Here is an 18,674-nt window from a genome sequence, read left to right as displayed (position 1 = left end):
CCTTATGTGTTTTTATTATGAATATGTAGTGTGTGAAGAAGAAACAGTCAAATCCTGATCATCCAGAGATTCAGTCGAACAGGTTCTGTGCAGAGAGAGTCTGACTGGACGCTGTTACTGGGAAACTGAGTGGAGTGGGGGAGGGGTCTATTTTTCAGTGGTGTATAAATCAATCAGGAGAAAAGGAGACAGTGATGACTGTTGGTTTGGAGAGAATGAAAAGTACTGGAGTCTGATCTGCTCTAATAACAGTTACTCTGTCCGTCACAATAAGAACAGAACTGCTCTCCCTCCTCCTCCCTCCAGATCTAACAGTGTAGGAGTGTATGTGGACTGTCCGGCCGGCACTCTGTCCTTCTACAGCATCTCCACTGACACACACACACACTCACACTTACACACACTCACCACCACATTCACTGAACCCCTCTGTGTTGAGTTTACTCTTTGGAGTCCTCTGTCAGAAAAAATAATGCAGTGTGTGCGTTTTTTTTTTCTTCTTCGTTCTCTTATTTTTATTTGTGTGCAAAAACATTCACACAAACATTGTTTTCCCCTATAACTTCATCCTTTTCCTTCTGTCTCTTTCTGTCTTTGACACTTTAGGTTTTCCTTAACTTCTCTCTTGTATGACTCTTTTCTTTTTTCTTTTAATAATTAAGCACATAAACTATTTTATCTTTTATTTTTTCATTCACATTTTCTTTTCATCTTATTTCACTTTCTTGATTACTATCATTTTTCTCCATTTCTACCTTGTTTTTACTCCATCTTTCTCTGTATTGCTTTTTCCCTTCCTCACTTTTGCTGTTTTCTACCCTTTTTTCTTTTATACCATGTTTTATACCATATTTTGTTGCTCCTTTTTATTTTCTCAGTCTCTCTCTCTCTCTCACACACACACACACACACACATTACAGTCACTTTTACAGTGTGTATCAGTTGTGTGTGCATTTAAGAGAAAGTATTGATGTATTTTATGTCTGTACAGAGTTTCTACCTTCATTCTGTTCTTTTGAACATCTGGGGGGAAAAAAACACTAAGATTACAGTCTCTCTGTGAATGAGGTTGACCTTGTTAGTGACCCTGATCTGAGTGGACAGCATCTGTATATCCATCTGAAACAGTTTTGAAGATTTTGTAAAAAATAAAAATTGATATAACAGCTATAATATAAAATAAAGCCGGTGTTATTGATGGTGGGGTTTTGGTTTTTATTTAATTATTTATTTTCGTGTTTCTCAACGTACGACACATAATATCATTAAAGGTGTCAGAGAATCTGGAGAAATCTCTAAGGAATAAAGCTCAAAACCAGTAGCTGGCTGTGGTCTTCTGGCTTTCAGACCACACTGAATTAATAATTATTTTTTGTTTCTTTCTTTTTCTTTCCTGGTCTAAGACACACTTCCCAGAAACCACTGTGTGTGACTTCTTCACATATATTTAAACAAATCTATTATTAGTAATAATAAACGTACAACTGAATGATAGAAAATGAAAGACTCCATGCGCAGTGACGAGTTAAGTATATACCCATTAAGTGTTTTAGAATATTAAAAATAAAATAAAATGATTACTGAGTGTAATAATAAAACTATTATTACTATAATGTTAAAGCATTAAGTGTCTGAGGCTTTTATTTTGAAACATACAGCTCCGGCGGCCGTTAGACACTATGAAGTGGTGTATTTATTCTTTCGGATTGAACGCGGTAAGTCCGTTAATCATCTTTAACATGTTTTATCCGCTGTGGACCCTCTTCAAGAGTCTGTTAAAGTATTAAAGCCACTCAACCCCGTGCTAACAGCGCTAAACACTTCTGGGGCTATTCAAGTTTCAGCTCCTTTTCCAGGACAAACGCTGTGAAACGCTGTTAATCTACAGTTGACAACTTTCCGAAATAAAAGGGAGGAACTGTGGGCAGGGGTGGTGTGGGGGTAAATGATATCCAAAGGTAGGAACCAGCAAACAGTGGGTGGTAGGTTTGCTGTCACTCTTCATTAAACCAATCACCATTAGAAGTTACTTGTCAATCTTTTCCACTGCAGCCACTTTTTAAACGTGTCTGTAAATGTAGGCGTTAACTGTGCTTCTATTGGTTACAACCCAACTGAAAATTATACAAAGACAATGTAGCTTTTCTAAAAAGCAGAATATGTCCAGCTTTGTTCCAGCTCAGGGAAACTATTTTTGGTTCCTTGGTTTCTACAATCCTGAGAGGAGGCATCTTATTTAAGATGTGTAAAAGTCAGTCTAATCCTCATTACATTATAATATTTAACTTTTGTCAAGATGCAACAGGTAGTGTCGCAGTGACACGGCTCCAGGGTCCTGGGTTCGAGTTTGGTGTTTTCTCTTGTCTGCTTGGGTTTCCCCCAGGTGCTCCACTTTCCCGTCTCCTCCCATTGTAAAACAACAATAAATAAAAACGGGGACGTTGGTAAGTGGATTAGCTACTTAATAAAGTGTCTGAACTGGATAAGTGGCTACAGATATATCAATGAATTAATGAACTTGTGTCAAGTACCAATACACAGATGCATGTCATGTTTCATAGTAACCATATCATACGGAAGTGTTTTAGCTCAAACATCACCTGATATTTGGGTCTGATCGAGGACGGATTACATTCTCAACACAAACTAACTGCTCTCGAAACCATCTCATTTTAAAGGTCTAGGTGCGGTTGTTTTGGTCCGCATCCGAATGCGATTACGGCATTCAAACCCGCGCTAAAGAATCGCGCTAAAGGTGTGAACGAACCCGAGTCGTTTACACGTAACACCTGTTAACATAGTACAAATAACAAGAGCTCCATGAAACAAACACTTAGACCAGGGGTCGGAAACCCGCGGCTCTTTGATCTCTATGATGCGGCTCAGCTTTTTAAAATAATTAATAAGTGTTTAATTATATAAATGTATTTTATTTTAGTGCGTTCATTTTCAAAATGTAATTCTATGAAGGTTGTGGCGATCTTGTAACATCTAAAATATTTTAATATTTAATATTTAAGATATTTTTGTCGCTCTTAATACACGTCACAACTTCCAATGTGCGACACCCGCCAGTGTGCGGTTTCTTGAACTTTTTGACCGCTGACTGCACGGCGCCAGTAAAATAATGACGGTGTTACACCGAATTCTGTGACCGTCGAGTTCTGTGACCCTAGAGGGCGCTACTTCATAACTTTGGCACAGGGGGGGTCACAATTTCTGACAGCTACCGTCAGAATTTGTGACCCCACTGAATATTAATTACATAAATGTACTTAAAACCGGAATGCTTGTAAGGTTTATATGGAGATTCAGTGGGGGTCACAAATTCTGCCGGCAGCTGTCAGAAATTGTGACCCCCTATGCCAAAGCAATGAAGTAGCGCCCTCTAGGGTCACAGAACTCGACGGTCACAGAATTTGGTGTAACAACGGCACGCAGAGAGAGGACAGCATTGTTTGCTACCAGTGGATAATTTAATTTAAGTTCTTCGTTTTTTTCCATTACTACAAGGACTCAAATAGACATTGAGTATTTTACTTAACCTTCAACCCAACGTCTTTTTTTTCTCTGCAGTCGTTCATTGATTTCATACATGTAACACAGTATAGTTTGTTTATACACAGCACAAAGGCAAAAAAAAAACCTGTTATGCGCAGTGTTATTTCATTTAGAGTTTCAAAAGGGTTTTGTGGCTCCCAGTGTTTTCTTTACTGTGTGAAACGGGTCCAAATGGCTCTTTGAGTGGTAAAGGTTGCTGATCCCTGACTTAGACAGAACTAGCAAGACAGGACATAGTGGAAGGCCTGGTGTCCTTAGGTGTGAGTGAATGTGTGTGTGTGTTGCCCTGTGAAGGACTGGCGCCCCCTCCAGGGAGTATTCCCGCCTTACGCCCAATGATTCCAGGTAGGCTCTGGACCCACCGCGACCCTGAACTGGATAAGGGTTACAGATAATGAATGACATAGTGGAAGAACAGAGTCCTCAACTTTAGGCTTAAGTTAGGGGCAAAATGAGAAATCCTGATTTTTGGAGTACCACCTAACACTATAATTACCAGGATTTGCATATGACCCCTTCTTCTACCAGAGACTGCCAAATGGAGTACATTAAGCCACTACTAGGTGCTAAACGGGGGGGATGAGTGATAGTGTGAACTATGTTGATCCTTTGACTATTTTGACTTAAAACAAGACAAAATGTCCTGATAAGATTCTTTTACTTTGGGTTTTAAAAATGTTTAAGTGAAAATGTCTTTTTTACAAGTAGCTGAGGGTTGTTGTTTTTTTTTTTTGTATAAATCTGTGTCAAAATATCTTTACCTATTTGCAGTTTTTCAAAAGAAAAGATTACTTAAAATAATGGTTTAAAAATCTGAACTTTAGCTATTTTGACCAATCATCAGTGAGAAAACTATCCAAAATTAGTACAAAGGAGGTAGACTTGAGATGTTTTGGAATTATAGTTCAAATAATGTCTTTGTGTCAGTTTTAGAATAAAGAGAAAGATGACTGCAGACACAGGAAAACTTGTTAATAAAGTGCATAAACTTTATATAATAAACTGCACCGAAGTAAATAGCCTATCTGGCTACATGCTGAGTGAAATAAAATAGAATAAACATTTCTCACTATAGTACAATATTGCAAATATACACCATGGAGGGAACTGAGATGGGTTCTATATTTATTTAAAAAATGTTGTTAGATGGAACAATGCCAGTACCAGGTAACAGTGAACAGGGATGAGTGTGATGGGTGATAGCGTGAACGATGATAATAACAATTATGTGTGTATCCACCTCCATGTGGATAAAAAGCCACGTCACCACATATTTCACTTACTCTGTTGACTGAGAAGCAAAGATGGCAAAGGTTTACAGTACACAGCAGGCTTTGGACATGATCCTCAACCATGTCAACCCCTGTGACTCATGGGTTTACTCATGCCCTCATTTACATAACACTGGAGGCAAGAAGAGCTGTTCACACCTGCCAAATGGCAGTTCTTTGGGGTTTAAAGTTATAACTGCCAAATGGCGGCGGTTTGTTCTAGTGCTAAACTCTGGAATCGAGAGAGAAGGGGGAGAGAGGGTGTGGTGTGAAAATCCCTTCATTGGTTCAAAACGACCACGGTCTAACAATGGACGTCTCAAGCTCTGTATTCACGAAGAATATACGCTAGAATCCTGCACTGCCTGGCCGCTCAGCACTCGGGATGTTTGCGCAGCGGTTACGGTGGATTTAAAGGCAGTGTTTGGAGCACAATGCGCGCAGGGAGTTACAGAGAATTACATGGTGTTTTCCTGTTGTTCAGCGGTGGGACTACTGAGACGGCGAGTGCATCTTCTGCGACAAAACCTGAAGTTGTCTTACTCGATGAGAAGTCTTAAAGGGCAGCGGGTAAACAATGAGTTCAAAGTGACCGGGGGTGTTTGGTTTTGGGTTTTCAGGGGGATAGTTGCGTTCTACATTTGGGTTTACATTTACATTACGGCAGTTATCCAGAGCGATTAACAGAAGTGCTTGTGTATATCAACGTTTACATAGGTTACAAATAAAATACTGTTGAGCTCAAACGCTTCCAGAGCCAGTGCTGATAGCTAGAAAGAATAGGGAGTTAAACACAGCATATGCCAAACACACACAGTCAGTTTTGATGGCTGAAAATGTCCTGTGTTGGATTGTGTAATAAGAATATTTGATGATACATACAATAATGTATTGGCGACCACCTGGTTAAAACAGCAGAACTTGGAAGCAGCAGCCCAAATGTTCCCATTAAAACCAGTGGTTGCTGGGGGTGGGGTGTATAGCACAAAAGTTCTAATAACCTTCAACACAACCAGTTCAAGGACCAGACTTAATCTGGTAGAAAAGTGCCCTTTTTCATTCTCTGTCCCCAATAGTGCCCTACTCATTACATAGTGCATTTCATAGTTATACAACTAGGAATAAACCCAGACATTGCACTGAATATTAGACAAATAAACATGAAACATTTATCTGAATTTAAATGCCTGTATTATCTTACATACAATGTACACCAGTAGAGCACAGAACATGTTATTTTATGATATACACCCTGCACTACATATGGTGAAGGGGGATATCGTAGTTGTCCAGGTAAAAACATGTCTTCATTTCTGTTTGTTTTTAGTTTACTACATCATTTGAACACCGCAGCTGTCCTTCACATTGTGTAAAAACCTAATGATGCATGGTCTAAAAGAAATGCTCCAAAATTATTATTTGTTTGCATTCACTTTCACTGAAAATTAAGGTTTTTCCTTTTCTTGTAAATGTACTATTTTGTAAAATGCATGTTTTTATGATATTTAAAATATATCAGAGAAAGATAATTTTGTCCAGCTTTAAAACAAAACAGCAAAAGGATTTATTCAGCTGGCTATTTCATTTTTCACACATTATCCTCCTAGAATGGCCAGTTTAAAAAAATAAATATCTAAAATCATATATATATATATATATATATATCTGCTATAATGATTGAGTGAAACTGTGTTTAGTTTTCACCTTTTGTTACCCAATGGTCCCTAATGGTCCCTTCTCCCTCCATGACCCATCACATTTTCACACACCTCTATTGTCTTATTATCTTAAGGTGCTAACAGTCACCCCCCAACTTTACCCCCAACATCTCCTTTCCTTTACTCTTCCTACATCATCACCCCACCCCTCCTCCTACTCCCTCCCCCTAAGGCCCAATGTATATAAGACCCTCCTAAAATTCTTCTAGTTAGATTTTAGTGGCGGCAGACTGTGAGGACTCAGCTGTACTCTTATGTGACTCTCTGTTGCTTGCAGTTGACTTGAATTTATTTCCACATACAGAGTCTTGACTCTTCCTACTTACTTTCTAACAACTTGGTGCCGTGACCTGGACATCATACACTCAGCTTCTTGGTGAGTAACAGCATTACAAACTCAACAGAAATTTTGGTTTGATATTCTCCTTTGCATAATAGTAAAGAGAAAGAATGTAAGTCCAGCTAAAGTGAGGGAACACAATTTGTTTGTAACTGTTAGCCCCTTGAGACAGGGAAGACTGGGATTTGTAACTGTTTACTCACTCTGAAAATAATGAAGTGTATGTGTATCATGGGTAAAACTTAGCATTTTGTGATTGCTGTCTATTCTGTGATTGGGAGAAGTCTGTTTTTTGTTAGTGCTAAAAACTTTGAACTTTTCTCAGTTATTGAGGGAGACTTTTGATTTATTTTTTAGGTTTGTTAGAAAAGCCTTGTTGTTGCATCACCAAGACTCCTACAGGGCAAACTACTCAAATGTAGTGATGCTTGGATCCACAAAGTACAAGCCAGGAGAAGCCGTGGAAGCCTCAGGAATAGTTAATGAGCGTAAAACATAAATTAGCTGCTATTTATGCCCAGAAAGCATGTGATAAACACCAGAGCTTTGTAACATGCCAAATGTATAAATCCTCCAGTATCAGTCAGAAAAGGGAATTTACATTAGGAATTATTAATGTAAACCTCCCAGTGAAACGAAGATGTATTTTATCTCATGGAAAAGAAAAAGACACTGTTGTTGCCTTAGCTAGCTAGGCATTAAACATAAGAGATAACAGCTTGCTAATAAACTATTGGATCATTTTGGTCACATTGGCTAGGACATTGAAATTGTCATTGAAAGGTTTCAATGAGTAGATTAGCTGTAAAATGCTGTAAAGCTCCAGATTGTGGGCAGACAGAAAGGGAATGAATAATGTGACAACAGTGAGTGTTTAACTGATGGTCCCCATTTTGTACAGCCGGTAAAGTCACTATGATCAGAGCTTTGATGCACACTGGGGGCTGTTCCACAAAGCAGCATTTCAGTTAACAAAAGATACCTACAGGGTGTGTTTTTCATTGTCTCACATCTGTGACAGTGTGTGTCCTTGTTAAACACTTCTTATTTTCAAATTTTATCTCTCTATTGTTTTAAATTTTCTGTCTGTATTTTCAAAATTCAAACAGTGTCTGTTTGCTGTTTTTTGACCCATAACTTCTTGATTTATTTTGCCTTTGCCTCTTAAATTTTATTCAAACTTCATTTGCATCCAGTCTAGTTTTTTTTTTTTTTTTTAACAATGAGGAAATCTCTTCACAGGAAATACCCAAATATGTCTGTGAAGAGTGAAAGCTTCATGATGGAGCCCTGTAACTTCAGCAGTGAAGAAGAAACACTGGCCTCAAAGTAAGGCCACCTTTCACTACAAATGCCTTTAATTTTCCCATCTTTAACAATATCTGCTACAGTTCTAGCACTTTTACAATATTACAATGGGAAAACCATTAATTTAACTAAAGCTCTATTTAAAAGGGATAAGTTGACCTCAGGTTTGTGTAGATTGTTCATGTCTGTGTTTTTCCACACCTGAGAAAATTACAGACTGAATTTCCCTTGACGGACTGAATTTCCCTGGATGTGTCTGTGCAGTGTAGATTTATCAACAACTCTTTTAAACCGATTAGGGAGATGAAACATTTTGTAGATTACAGATCAACTGCTTGTCACTACGTGTCATGAACTTCATAATCAACTGTGCAAAATCATCCAATTCTATTGTCTATAGAGATAATACAAACTGTGCAGTGGAATATCTGTCAACAATTGACGGACGTTAAAGTATCTGAACGTGTTCATTAGGGGACAGGTTCACAAATGTAGCAGTTTCCTGAAGAAGCATTTTGCTAATTCTCATGTCCCCACTTTGTATTTACAGTCTTCAGACAGTCAAAGCAGAACCTTTAGAGCCCTGTGTCTATGAAGAGCAACAACTCAGTGCTTCTCCCTCTTCACCAAGGTATTGAATTGTGCTCCATCTCTGCTGAGAATGCAACAGAAATATGTTTATATGGAGCTATGCAAAATCAGTCAATTCTATTGATTCATCTAAATGTTCACCAACAGTTTTCTAATTCTCCTTTTAAACTCTTTCTTGTGTCCTCATGTTGCATTTCCAGACCCCAGATTATCAAAGTAGAATCTCTTGTGCCCAGCTGTGTTACTGTGAAGAGCGAAAACTCTGTTGTTCTCCCTCCTGATTTCAGTAATGAAAGAACCGTTTCTGATCTGAAGTGAGACCTGTAACACAACATAGTACTGATTTTCAGCAGGACATTTTTCAACAAGCAGCATTTAGTCATGTCTTGGTTTTCAAGCAATGCAAAGAAGTCACAGTTCTTTGGCAGGTTTTAAAAGGTCTCTAGATGATTGGACAGGACAAATACATTTATCCAAACTCAGATTAAATATGATTTAGAATGTCAGAGACATTTTAACGCATTACAAAAGCAACAGAGTTATTAGTTGGTTCAAATGCAGCTGCAACAGCATCCAATTCTATTTCTGTACAGTGAAATGTGTCTCTGCAATTGATGCACTTTAGATAATTGACTTTATTAGGTGGACGGTTCACAAACGTAGCAGTTCTCTGATAAAGCAGTTTGCTAATACTCATACACAACTCTTTCTTGTGTTCCCACTTAGCATTTCCAGTCTCCAGACAATCAAAGCAGAACCTCTAGAGCTCTGTGTATCTGAAGAGCAACAACACAACGTTTCTCCCTCCTCACCTCAAAGGTATTGATGATGCCAGAGCATGCAGTTTAAATATTTAATTATACGCAGCTGTGCACATTCACTTCTGTTGGTTCATTTAGATGGTCATTAAAGCTGCAGTTGTCTGATGTAGTAGCAGTTTACAAATTCTCATAATAAATACTCTGTGTTGTGCCCCCACTTTGCATTTACAGATTGCAGTCTATTAAAGCAGAACCTTTGGAGCCCAGCTGTGTGTCTGTAAAGAGCGAAAATGCAGTGTTTCTTCCTCCTGAATTAAATAATAAAAGAATCCATTCTGACATGAGGTGAGACATTAACACAACGTGGTAGTTATTTTCATTAGGACATTTGTCAAGAAGCAGCCAAAAACCTTGACTTGGACCTGGACCAAATTTCCAAGCGATGGGATGTTTAGCAGATTCAATGGACAATTGAAGATGGAACTGGGTGAACAGAGACTGAAATAGCAGTAAATTGCTGGATAAAAGGAATGAAATTAGGAACATGTGGGATGACTTTTCACACATTTTATAGACAGTCAACATTTGTTTCCCATTGTTCTTTGGATATTTTATAGCCATTGGTCACTAAAGGACACCACTCTGGCTACCTCTGTCTTACTAGATACTACCTTACGCTGATCTTTTTTAATGTGGTGGAAACTAGCTTCCATAGTTAAGATTGGACAGGAACTATATTTAACTTTTTGTATTTCATTGTATATGTATACTATATTTCTTTTATGTGTACTATATTATTTTAGGCTCCCACACTTATAGTCTCTTACTCTATTTTCTCCTCTAGCTCTGGGAGGGACGGGCTACTCCAGGATCAGTCCATGTGTGGAGTGTGTGAGCAGATTCAGACAGATCCCGTCTCTATCAACTGTGGACACATTTTTTGTAGGCTGTGCTTTAGGACCCTTTGGGACCAGTCTGTCCATTCAGGAAACTTGACCTGTCCCTGCTGCAGAAAGAGGTTTAAAACATACCATTTACAACATACACCAAAGGAGGAGTCCATGGAGCTGGATGAACACAAACCGGCTGATGACATACTGCTCAGTATCTCAGAGAGAAATAAAATTAGCCTGAAAAACAAGTACAAGGGTATATTTGAGGGATTAAGAACACAAGGAAATAAAATCCTCACCAGAAGAGTTTACACTCAGCTCTACATCACTGAGGGAGAGAGAGAAGTACTGAATGAAGAACATGAAGTTTTACAGATTGAAAACAAACCCTGGAAACAGCACTTGCCGTGTACACCAATTCACTTTTTAGACGTATTTAACCCTGTACAGTGTGCAATGGGAGAAATGGAAGAAGGCAATATCATAGCTGTGACAGTCAGAGAAGAAACAAAAGAAGATATTTTCCCACAAGTGGAAAAACTGAAAAGTGTTCTGACTAAAGGCATTGCTGGAATTGGAAAAACTGTCTCTGTGCAGAAGTTCATTCTGGACTGGGCTGAAGGAAAAGCCAATCAGGATATAGAGTTCATGTTTGTGCTTCCATTCCGAGAGCTGAACCTGATTAAAGACAAACAGTACAGTCTTCATGGACTTCTGTGTGACCTCCATCCTGAGCTCCGAGGTCTGGACACAAAGGAATATGACGTGTGTAAAACTATGTTCATATTTGACGGCCTTGATGAAAGCAGAATTCCACTGAAGTTCTCAGAATGTGAGAAAGTGTCAGACGTGACCAAGGTGTCTTCAGTGAACGTGTTAATGACAAACCTCATCAAAGGAGACCTGCTTCCCTCTGCTCACATCTGGATAACCTCCAGACCAGCAGCAGCCAATCAGATCCCTTCTCAGTACATCAGCCGTGTGACAGAAATTCAGGGATTCAATGATCCACAGAAGGAGGAGTATTTCAGGAAGAGGATTAGTGACCAACACCAAGTCGAGCGTGTCATCTCCCACATTAAGACAACACAGAGTCTCCACATCATGTGCCGCATTCCAGTCTTCTGCTGGATCTCAGCAACTGTGCTTCAGAGAATCATGAAACAAGGGACCACCGAAATCCCTAAAACTCTGACTGCAATGTACTCACACTTCCTGTGCACTCAGATAGTCATGAGGAATGTTAAATATGAGGAGGGAGATGAGGGAAGAGCTCTACAGGAACAAGTGAGATCCAACAGGAACATGTTTCTGAAACTGTCTGAACTGGCTTTCAAACAGCTGATGAAGGGCAATGTAATGTTTTATGAAGACGACCTGAGAGAGTGTGGGATTAATGTGACTGACGCCTCAGTGTACTCTGGGATTTGTAGATTTTCTGAGATCTTTAGGGAGGAATCTGTGCTTTACCAGAGGAAGGTTTACTGCTTTGTGCATCTGAGCTTTCAGGAGTTCTTGGCTGCTTTCTATGTATTTCACTGCTATGTGAACAAGAACATGCAGGAGCTGCACTTTTTGAAACCTCGAAGCATGAAGACCTCTGAGAGTGTTACATTGGAAGGGCTGCTAAAAGGAGCTGTGCGTACAGCTTTAAAGAGTAAGAATGGATATCTGGATCTGTTTCTCCGTTTTCTGTTGGGCATCTCACTGGAATCCAATCAAAAACTCTTGCATGGTCTATTGACACATACTGTGAGAACCTCAGAGATCATCAAGAAAACAATTCAGTACATTGAACGAATAATACAAATGGAGGATCTTCCTTCTGACCGATCTATCAACCTGTTCTTCTGTCTCACTGAAATGAATCACTGCTTTTTATCCAGTAAAATTCAGGAAGATTTCAAATCAGTGAAACACCCAAATAAACTGTCTACTGGAGAGTGTTTAGCAGTAGCCTACGTGCTTGTGAATTCAGACAAGGTGCTGGATGAACTGGACTTGACGAATTACAATACCAACGAGAAGGGCTACTGGAGATTGATCCCAGCTGTGAGGAACTGTAAAAAGGCTATGTGAGTGTCTAAATTCATTAATTTTATTATAGCAGTCTTGATGCTCTTATCATTCATCATTCTGTGAGACTAAATTTAACATTCTGTTTTAATTGTACTTCACATTGTGTTGATCTCACCTTCCAGATTGCCCAGCTGTAACCTATCCATGAATTGCTATGAAACACTCTGCTCTGCTCTGAAATCAACAAACTCACCCCTGAAAAAACTGGACCTCAGTAACACTGACCTGCAGGACTCAGGATTGCAGTTGATCTTTCAGGCACTCAAGAGTTCAAACTGTGAACTGGAGATACTGAGGTGAGATTTCTCGTTTTGTTCCTACATGGTAAAAGTTAAGACCGTTCTGTAAAAATGGGTTTTTGATTTTGGCAGAAATTATCTACAACGGCTTCTCTAAGATGACTGCTGAGATCTATTTTTCTTGGCATTCTGTAGCAAAATTTCTCCTTTTATAGAGATGGTCACATTTGCTGATGATAAATTAATGAAGGAAATCAGTAGCTTCTAGAGACCAGAAGTTATTTTTTATTTAAATTATTATTTCATGATTCTTGAGTCCTGTGAAGCAGAATTACTTAATGTGTGTTTTAAAGTTACTATGCTTTTATTTACAACTCCTTGCAGATTGTCTGGCTGTAATCTCTCCATAAATTCCTATGAAAAACTCTGCTCAACTCTGCAATCACTAAACTCAACCCTGAAAGTGTTGGAGCTCAATAACACAAACTTGCAGGACTCAGGAGTGGAGCTGATCTCTGAAGCACTGAAGAATTCAGACTGTAAACTGGAGATACTCAGGTGAGATTTCTGTGATTTCATGTCAGAATGGATAATGTTAAGACCATTCTGTAAAGGAGGGTCTTTCCCTAAGCCAGGGAATTGGGTAGTCAGCACAGGAATGGTCAACTACATATAAATGAATAACTTTAGCATTGCATAAGGATAATAAGGCTATAAATGTGTCAGGTGTGACATTCATAGTTTAAGAAGAGGTGGTACAGTGCAGTGAATGCTAAAAAAAATAATAAAATAAGACAACAATGATGCGTTGAAAGATGGCAAATTTTAACAGAGCAATTCTGTTGTTTTGGGTTTTACAATTAAGAGTTCCAATGCCTGTGTGTATGTATAAAGCCTCTGCTGGTTCATTTATTAAAATTTGAATACATGCTCTGATTTTTTTTTTTTTTTTTTTTTTTAAATTACTCAGGTAAATTTGACCTGCAAAACATGAAAACAGACACTATATGCTAAAGCAAACAAATCACTTACACTTGGTGTTATTATTATTATTTTTTTTACTTAGCTCACTTTTCTGGTCTTAATTGTTTTGACCATATTTCTGCCCATTTATCATTTTCACGATCTGTTCTTCGCTACAAAAGCATTGTTACTGAAACATTTTAAACATGCAAATCATTTGACCACAAAGTTCTTGAATTCTGCAGGTGCATAATTAAAGGAAAACAGGAAAAAATAAATATGTAACACTGCAATGCAGTTTATCGTAGTCCTTCAGTAAGTGTTTATATGAAGGAATATCTTAAAGAACACAGCTAAGAGTTGACCACAAATATCAAAACAATTGGAATGTACAGTCAGACTTGAGTCATCACTTCAACCCATTGGAAATGTTAGTTTTCAGTAATGTTAGATAAATTTTAGAATTAGTAATGCTACAAAGTACAAAGGGAACTACAGGGTGGGCCATTTTATATGGATACATATGGAAAAACCAAGAACACCATTGTTTTTCTTTTCACCATTTAAATGGCCCACCCTGTACAATGATTATAAATATTGACAAATCACATGAGAACAGGATGAGGCACTTTTCTCAAGGGGAGAGCAGCTAGAGTAGAACTAAGAACTAAAAGTGACACTTTCATACTACTGTGAATGTCTCAATCTTTGTTTCATATTAGCTTCAATTTTACTTGATGTATTCTAACTTCAGTTACTCGTGTGTTTACCATGCAGACTCACAGATTGTAAATTCAGCCCGCATTCCTATGAAACTCTCTGCTCTGCTCTGAAGTCACCAATCTCACCCTTGAAAGAACTGGACCTCAGTGACAGTGACCTGCAGGTTTCAAGAGTGGAGTCTATCTCAGAGGGACGTGGGAGTTCGAAATGTAAACTGGAAATAGTCGGGTGAGATTTCTGTTATTTCGTTACTGAATGAATAATCTTTGAGGGCTTAAGCGTTTCATGCTCCATTTAAGACTGGATTTATTCACTAGGGGCAGATTTAGCACAGATTGTCATAATAAGGCAGATTCTGGCTTAGAAATTAGGAGGAATGATGTCAATTTTAAGATCACATATATGCTTATTAGCACACAATGTCATCTAGTGACATTGACAACTGAATCTGTATGACATCCTGTAGACTGTGATTTGCCCATATTTGGAACTCTTGGTCTAAACTGATTTATAATTTTTAAATAAAATAATCTGTGATACTTTAATCACCCGAATCATGTAATCTGAATAATAATAATGGAATAAGCATAAGAAAATGGTGCTTAAACACTAAGAGGCACTACTTCAGTTGTCTTTCTGAGAAGACTTTAGCTATTTTGTTTTTGTTACATTGATATTAAATTGATTCCTGTGAGACTGAAATCCATATTTTAACTGTGCTATATTTACTTTGCTTTGTAGACTCAATGGATATAAACTCTCCATAAATTCCAGTGAAGTTCACTTCTCTGCTCTGAACTCACCAAGCTCCTCCCTGAAAGTGCTGGATTTCAGTGACACTGAACTTCATGAATCAGAAGTGAAGCTGATCTCTGATGGACTGAAAAGTTCAAACTGTAAAGTTGAAATACTCAGGTGAGGCAAGCTTTTTTAACTTTTTATTTTCAGGCTGAAATGTTTATAATTGTTTTAATATCTGAACTCACTGCTTAAATTTCACTAATTCACTGTATTTTTGCCTTATAGAATGGCTCGCTGTAAGCTGTCCATGAATTCTTATGAATGTCTCTGCTCTGCTCTGAAATCACCAAACTCTCACCTGAGAAACCTGGAGCTCAGTAACACTCACCTGCAGGATTCAGAATTGAAGCTGATCTCTGAGGCACTAAAGAGTTCAAACTGTAAACTGGAGCTACTCAGGTGAGATTTCTGTGATTTCATTTCTGGAAAAAGAGGATAAGACATTTCCATTGTATAGGGGTTAGTCTGGAACTGAGACAAGTCACTAGTGAATTACTGACACTCATTCCATTTCTGTTTATTGAACTGGAAGGAAAAGGGATAGTTTTTCCTTTTGGGTGGGGGTAGGTCTATGTGGAAAAGTAATGTTAATAGTACTAGAAATATTCAGAATAACATTCTTAATATTCAGATTGAGCACATAGTGTATGTACTTTTTTTTTTTTTTAAGAAAAATACTAATATTTGAAAGTCTCATAATTCTTGTTTCGTATGAGCCTGAATTCTGTTTTAACCGTTTTTCTGTATTTACTGTACCTTGCAGACTCACAGATTGTAAATTTACCCTCAATTCCTATGAAACTCTCTGCTCTGCTCTGACATCACCAAACACAGAGCAGGATTCAGGAGTGGAGCTGATCTCTGGGGGGCCTAAGGCTTCAAAATGTAAACTGGAGATAATCAGGTAAGATTTTCTTTTAATTTCATTTCTGGATGGAAAATGTTCGGCATTGAAGTACAATAAGCTCTTTATAAGACCATTTATTTAAACACCTCAGCTGTCCTTCACATTGTGTGAAAAATTCATGATGAAAGGACCCATATACATGCTTCAAAATTACTTGGAATAACTATTTTCACATTTTTAATCTTGACTACCAATAAAAGGAGTGTGCTGTTTTAAACTGTCTAATCTTATTTATCTCAGGCTGAAGTCCAGGTTCTGTTTGAAATATGCTGTATGCATTTTGCTTTGCAGACTGAATAGATATAAACTCACCATGAATTCCTGCGAAGTTCACTTCTCTGCTCTGAAATCGCCAAACTCCTCACTGACAGAGCTGGACCTAAGTAACACTGAGCTGCAGGAATCAGAAGTTAAACTTCTCTCTGATGGACTGAAGAGTTCAAAATGTAAACTAAAGAAACTCAGGTGAGTCACATTTTGCATTTTTTTATTTTCTGACTGAAATACTGGGTCATTGTGAGGAAATCTCTACTGTAGTTTCATAACTTGATCACATTGATTTTTTCAATTGTAAAACATAACGTTCAAATCAAATGAATTTTTAGAGGAGAGCAGAATTTTTTTTCAGAGACTAGCAGTAGCTGGTTCTCATACGTAAAATGAAATTCTTTGAAAAAAGAAACAGTGACACTGTAAAGTTTAAAAAAAAAAAAGGAAAACCTGTTCATTAAGTTAAAATGCTCCTCAACTTTCAGAAATGTTTGTGTAACAATTCATTGAGTAGTGTTCTCTCTTTACAGACTAGCTTGGTGTAAACTTGGGGAAAAGTCTGGTGAAACTCTGGGATCAATTTTACTGGTAAACTCCTCCTTGCAAGAACTGGACCTCAGTAACAATGACTTGCAGGATTCAGGAGTGGAGAAGCTCTGTGCTGGACTGAAGAGTTCACAGTGTAAACTAGAGACACTCAGGTCAGATTGCCATGAATGAATTTTTGATATGTAATGCTTCAGCAACTTGATCTTATTTAGAAAATAAGATAAAATGTTAAGCAAAACGTGCTGGAATTCTATATCATAAAACAACCAACTATTTTATCATTGTTTAACTAAAATCTTACCTCTTTAACTGTTATGTGTGATGTTAATAAACACTTCAATCATGTTTGACATTTATTTATTCACAATGTACAGAATTTAATGCTTCTGAATCTCACTTTATGCATCACTTTTTCCCTGCTCTCTGCAGATTATCTGGTTGTATGGTTACAGAGGAAGGCTGTGCTTCTCTGGCTTCAGCTCTATGTTCAAACCCCTCACACCTGAAAGAACTGGATCTGAGCTACAATCACCCAGGGGAGACGGGAGTGAAGCTGCTCTCTGTTAAACTGGAGGATCCACACTGCAGACTGGACAAACTCGGGTACGGACAGCTTTCTATAGTGTGTCCCAGTGCAAAAGCCCTCCTGTCTCTGAATATGGCTTATCTTCATGTTCATGAATGTGGTTGTTTCTTGTTATCTGAGGCTGTATGGGTTGTACACTTGGGTAAAGAGAGAGGCTGATCTGTCAGCTGATTACCATCTTGTAGGACAGTAAAGACAAACATCAACTCAGAACATTCTCTCATTTGTGTGTTTATGTTCTTTAGGTTGGAGCATGCAGGAAAAATCAGGATACAACCAGGACCAAGAAAATGTAAGTTCCCATGCTTTCTCTCTAGTTCCCTTTTTATTTCTTTTTCTTTACTTTCTATATTCTGACTGCTTCTTTCTATACCACCTGTCTCTGTTCCACTATACTGCTCGTTCCCACTTTTACTGTTTCTGTTTTCATTCCTTGCTCTCCTTCTGCATCCCTCTCTCTCAAAATCTTTCACACGTTATAAATTTTATACTTCCTATTCTCAACTTACTGCTGTGATTGAGTGTTGCATATCTGATTGTGTGTTGTATATCTTGTTGTGTGCAGATGCCTGTGAGCTCACACTGGACCAAGATACAGTGAACACACTCCTCTCTCTGTCTGAGGGGAACAGGAAGGTGAACCGTGTGTTGAAGAAAGAGAACTATCCAGATCATCCAGGGAGATTCGATGGCTGGGGACAGGTTCTGTGTAGAGAGAGTCTGACTGGACGCTGTTACTGGGAAACTGAGTGGAGTGGGGGGTTGGGGGTTTATATTTCAGTGGCATATAAATCAATCAGGCGAAAGGGAGTCAGTGAGGACTGTAGGTTTGGACGAAATGAAAAATCCTGGAGCCTTATCTGTTCTAATAACAGTTACTCTGTCCTTCACAATAAGAAGAGCACTGATATCCCTCCTCCTCCCTCCAGGTCTAAGAGAGTAGGAATGTATGTGGACTATGAGGCTGGCACGCTGTCCTTTTACAGCATCTCCACTGACACACAAATCCACACACACTTGCACACGCTACACACCACTTTCACTGAACCCCTCTGTGTTGGCTTTAATCTTTGGAGTTCAGACTCTTCAGTGAGTTTGTGTCAGTTAAAATAG

At 38.4% G+C, this 18,674-nt stretch overlaps 1 protein-coding gene across 1 annotated transcript; it reads left to right on the top strand.

The window, feature by feature from the left end:
* The first annotated feature begins 8,146 nt into the window (after positions 1–8,146).
* LOC136678075 (NLR family CARD domain-containing protein 3-like) lies at positions 8,147–18,674 on the top strand. The gene is made up of 15 exons (XM_066655903.1): positions 8,147–8,220; positions 8,750–8,830; positions 8,991–9,104; positions 9,517–9,609; positions 9,783–9,896; positions 10,396–10,895; positions 10,977–12,519; positions 12,646–12,819; positions 13,147–13,320; positions 14,503–14,611; positions 16,089–16,153; positions 16,957–17,127; positions 17,405–17,578; positions 17,807–17,853; positions 18,127–18,674. Exons 1-15 carry the CDS (start codon positions 8,147–8,149, stop codon positions 18,672–18,674), a joined length of 3,981 nt encoding a protein of 1,326 aa, XP_066512000.1.

This window comes from Hoplias malabaricus, chromosome 2 (genome assembly GCF_029633855.1).
Source record: "Hoplias malabaricus isolate fHopMal1 chromosome 2, fHopMal1.hap1, whole genome shotgun sequence".
Classification (NCBI taxonomy): Eukaryota; Metazoa; Chordata; class Actinopteri; order Characiformes; family Erythrinidae; genus Hoplias; species Hoplias malabaricus.
Note: the sequence above shows the minus strand (reverse complement) of the source record. Positions and strands in the feature narration are given on the sequence as shown.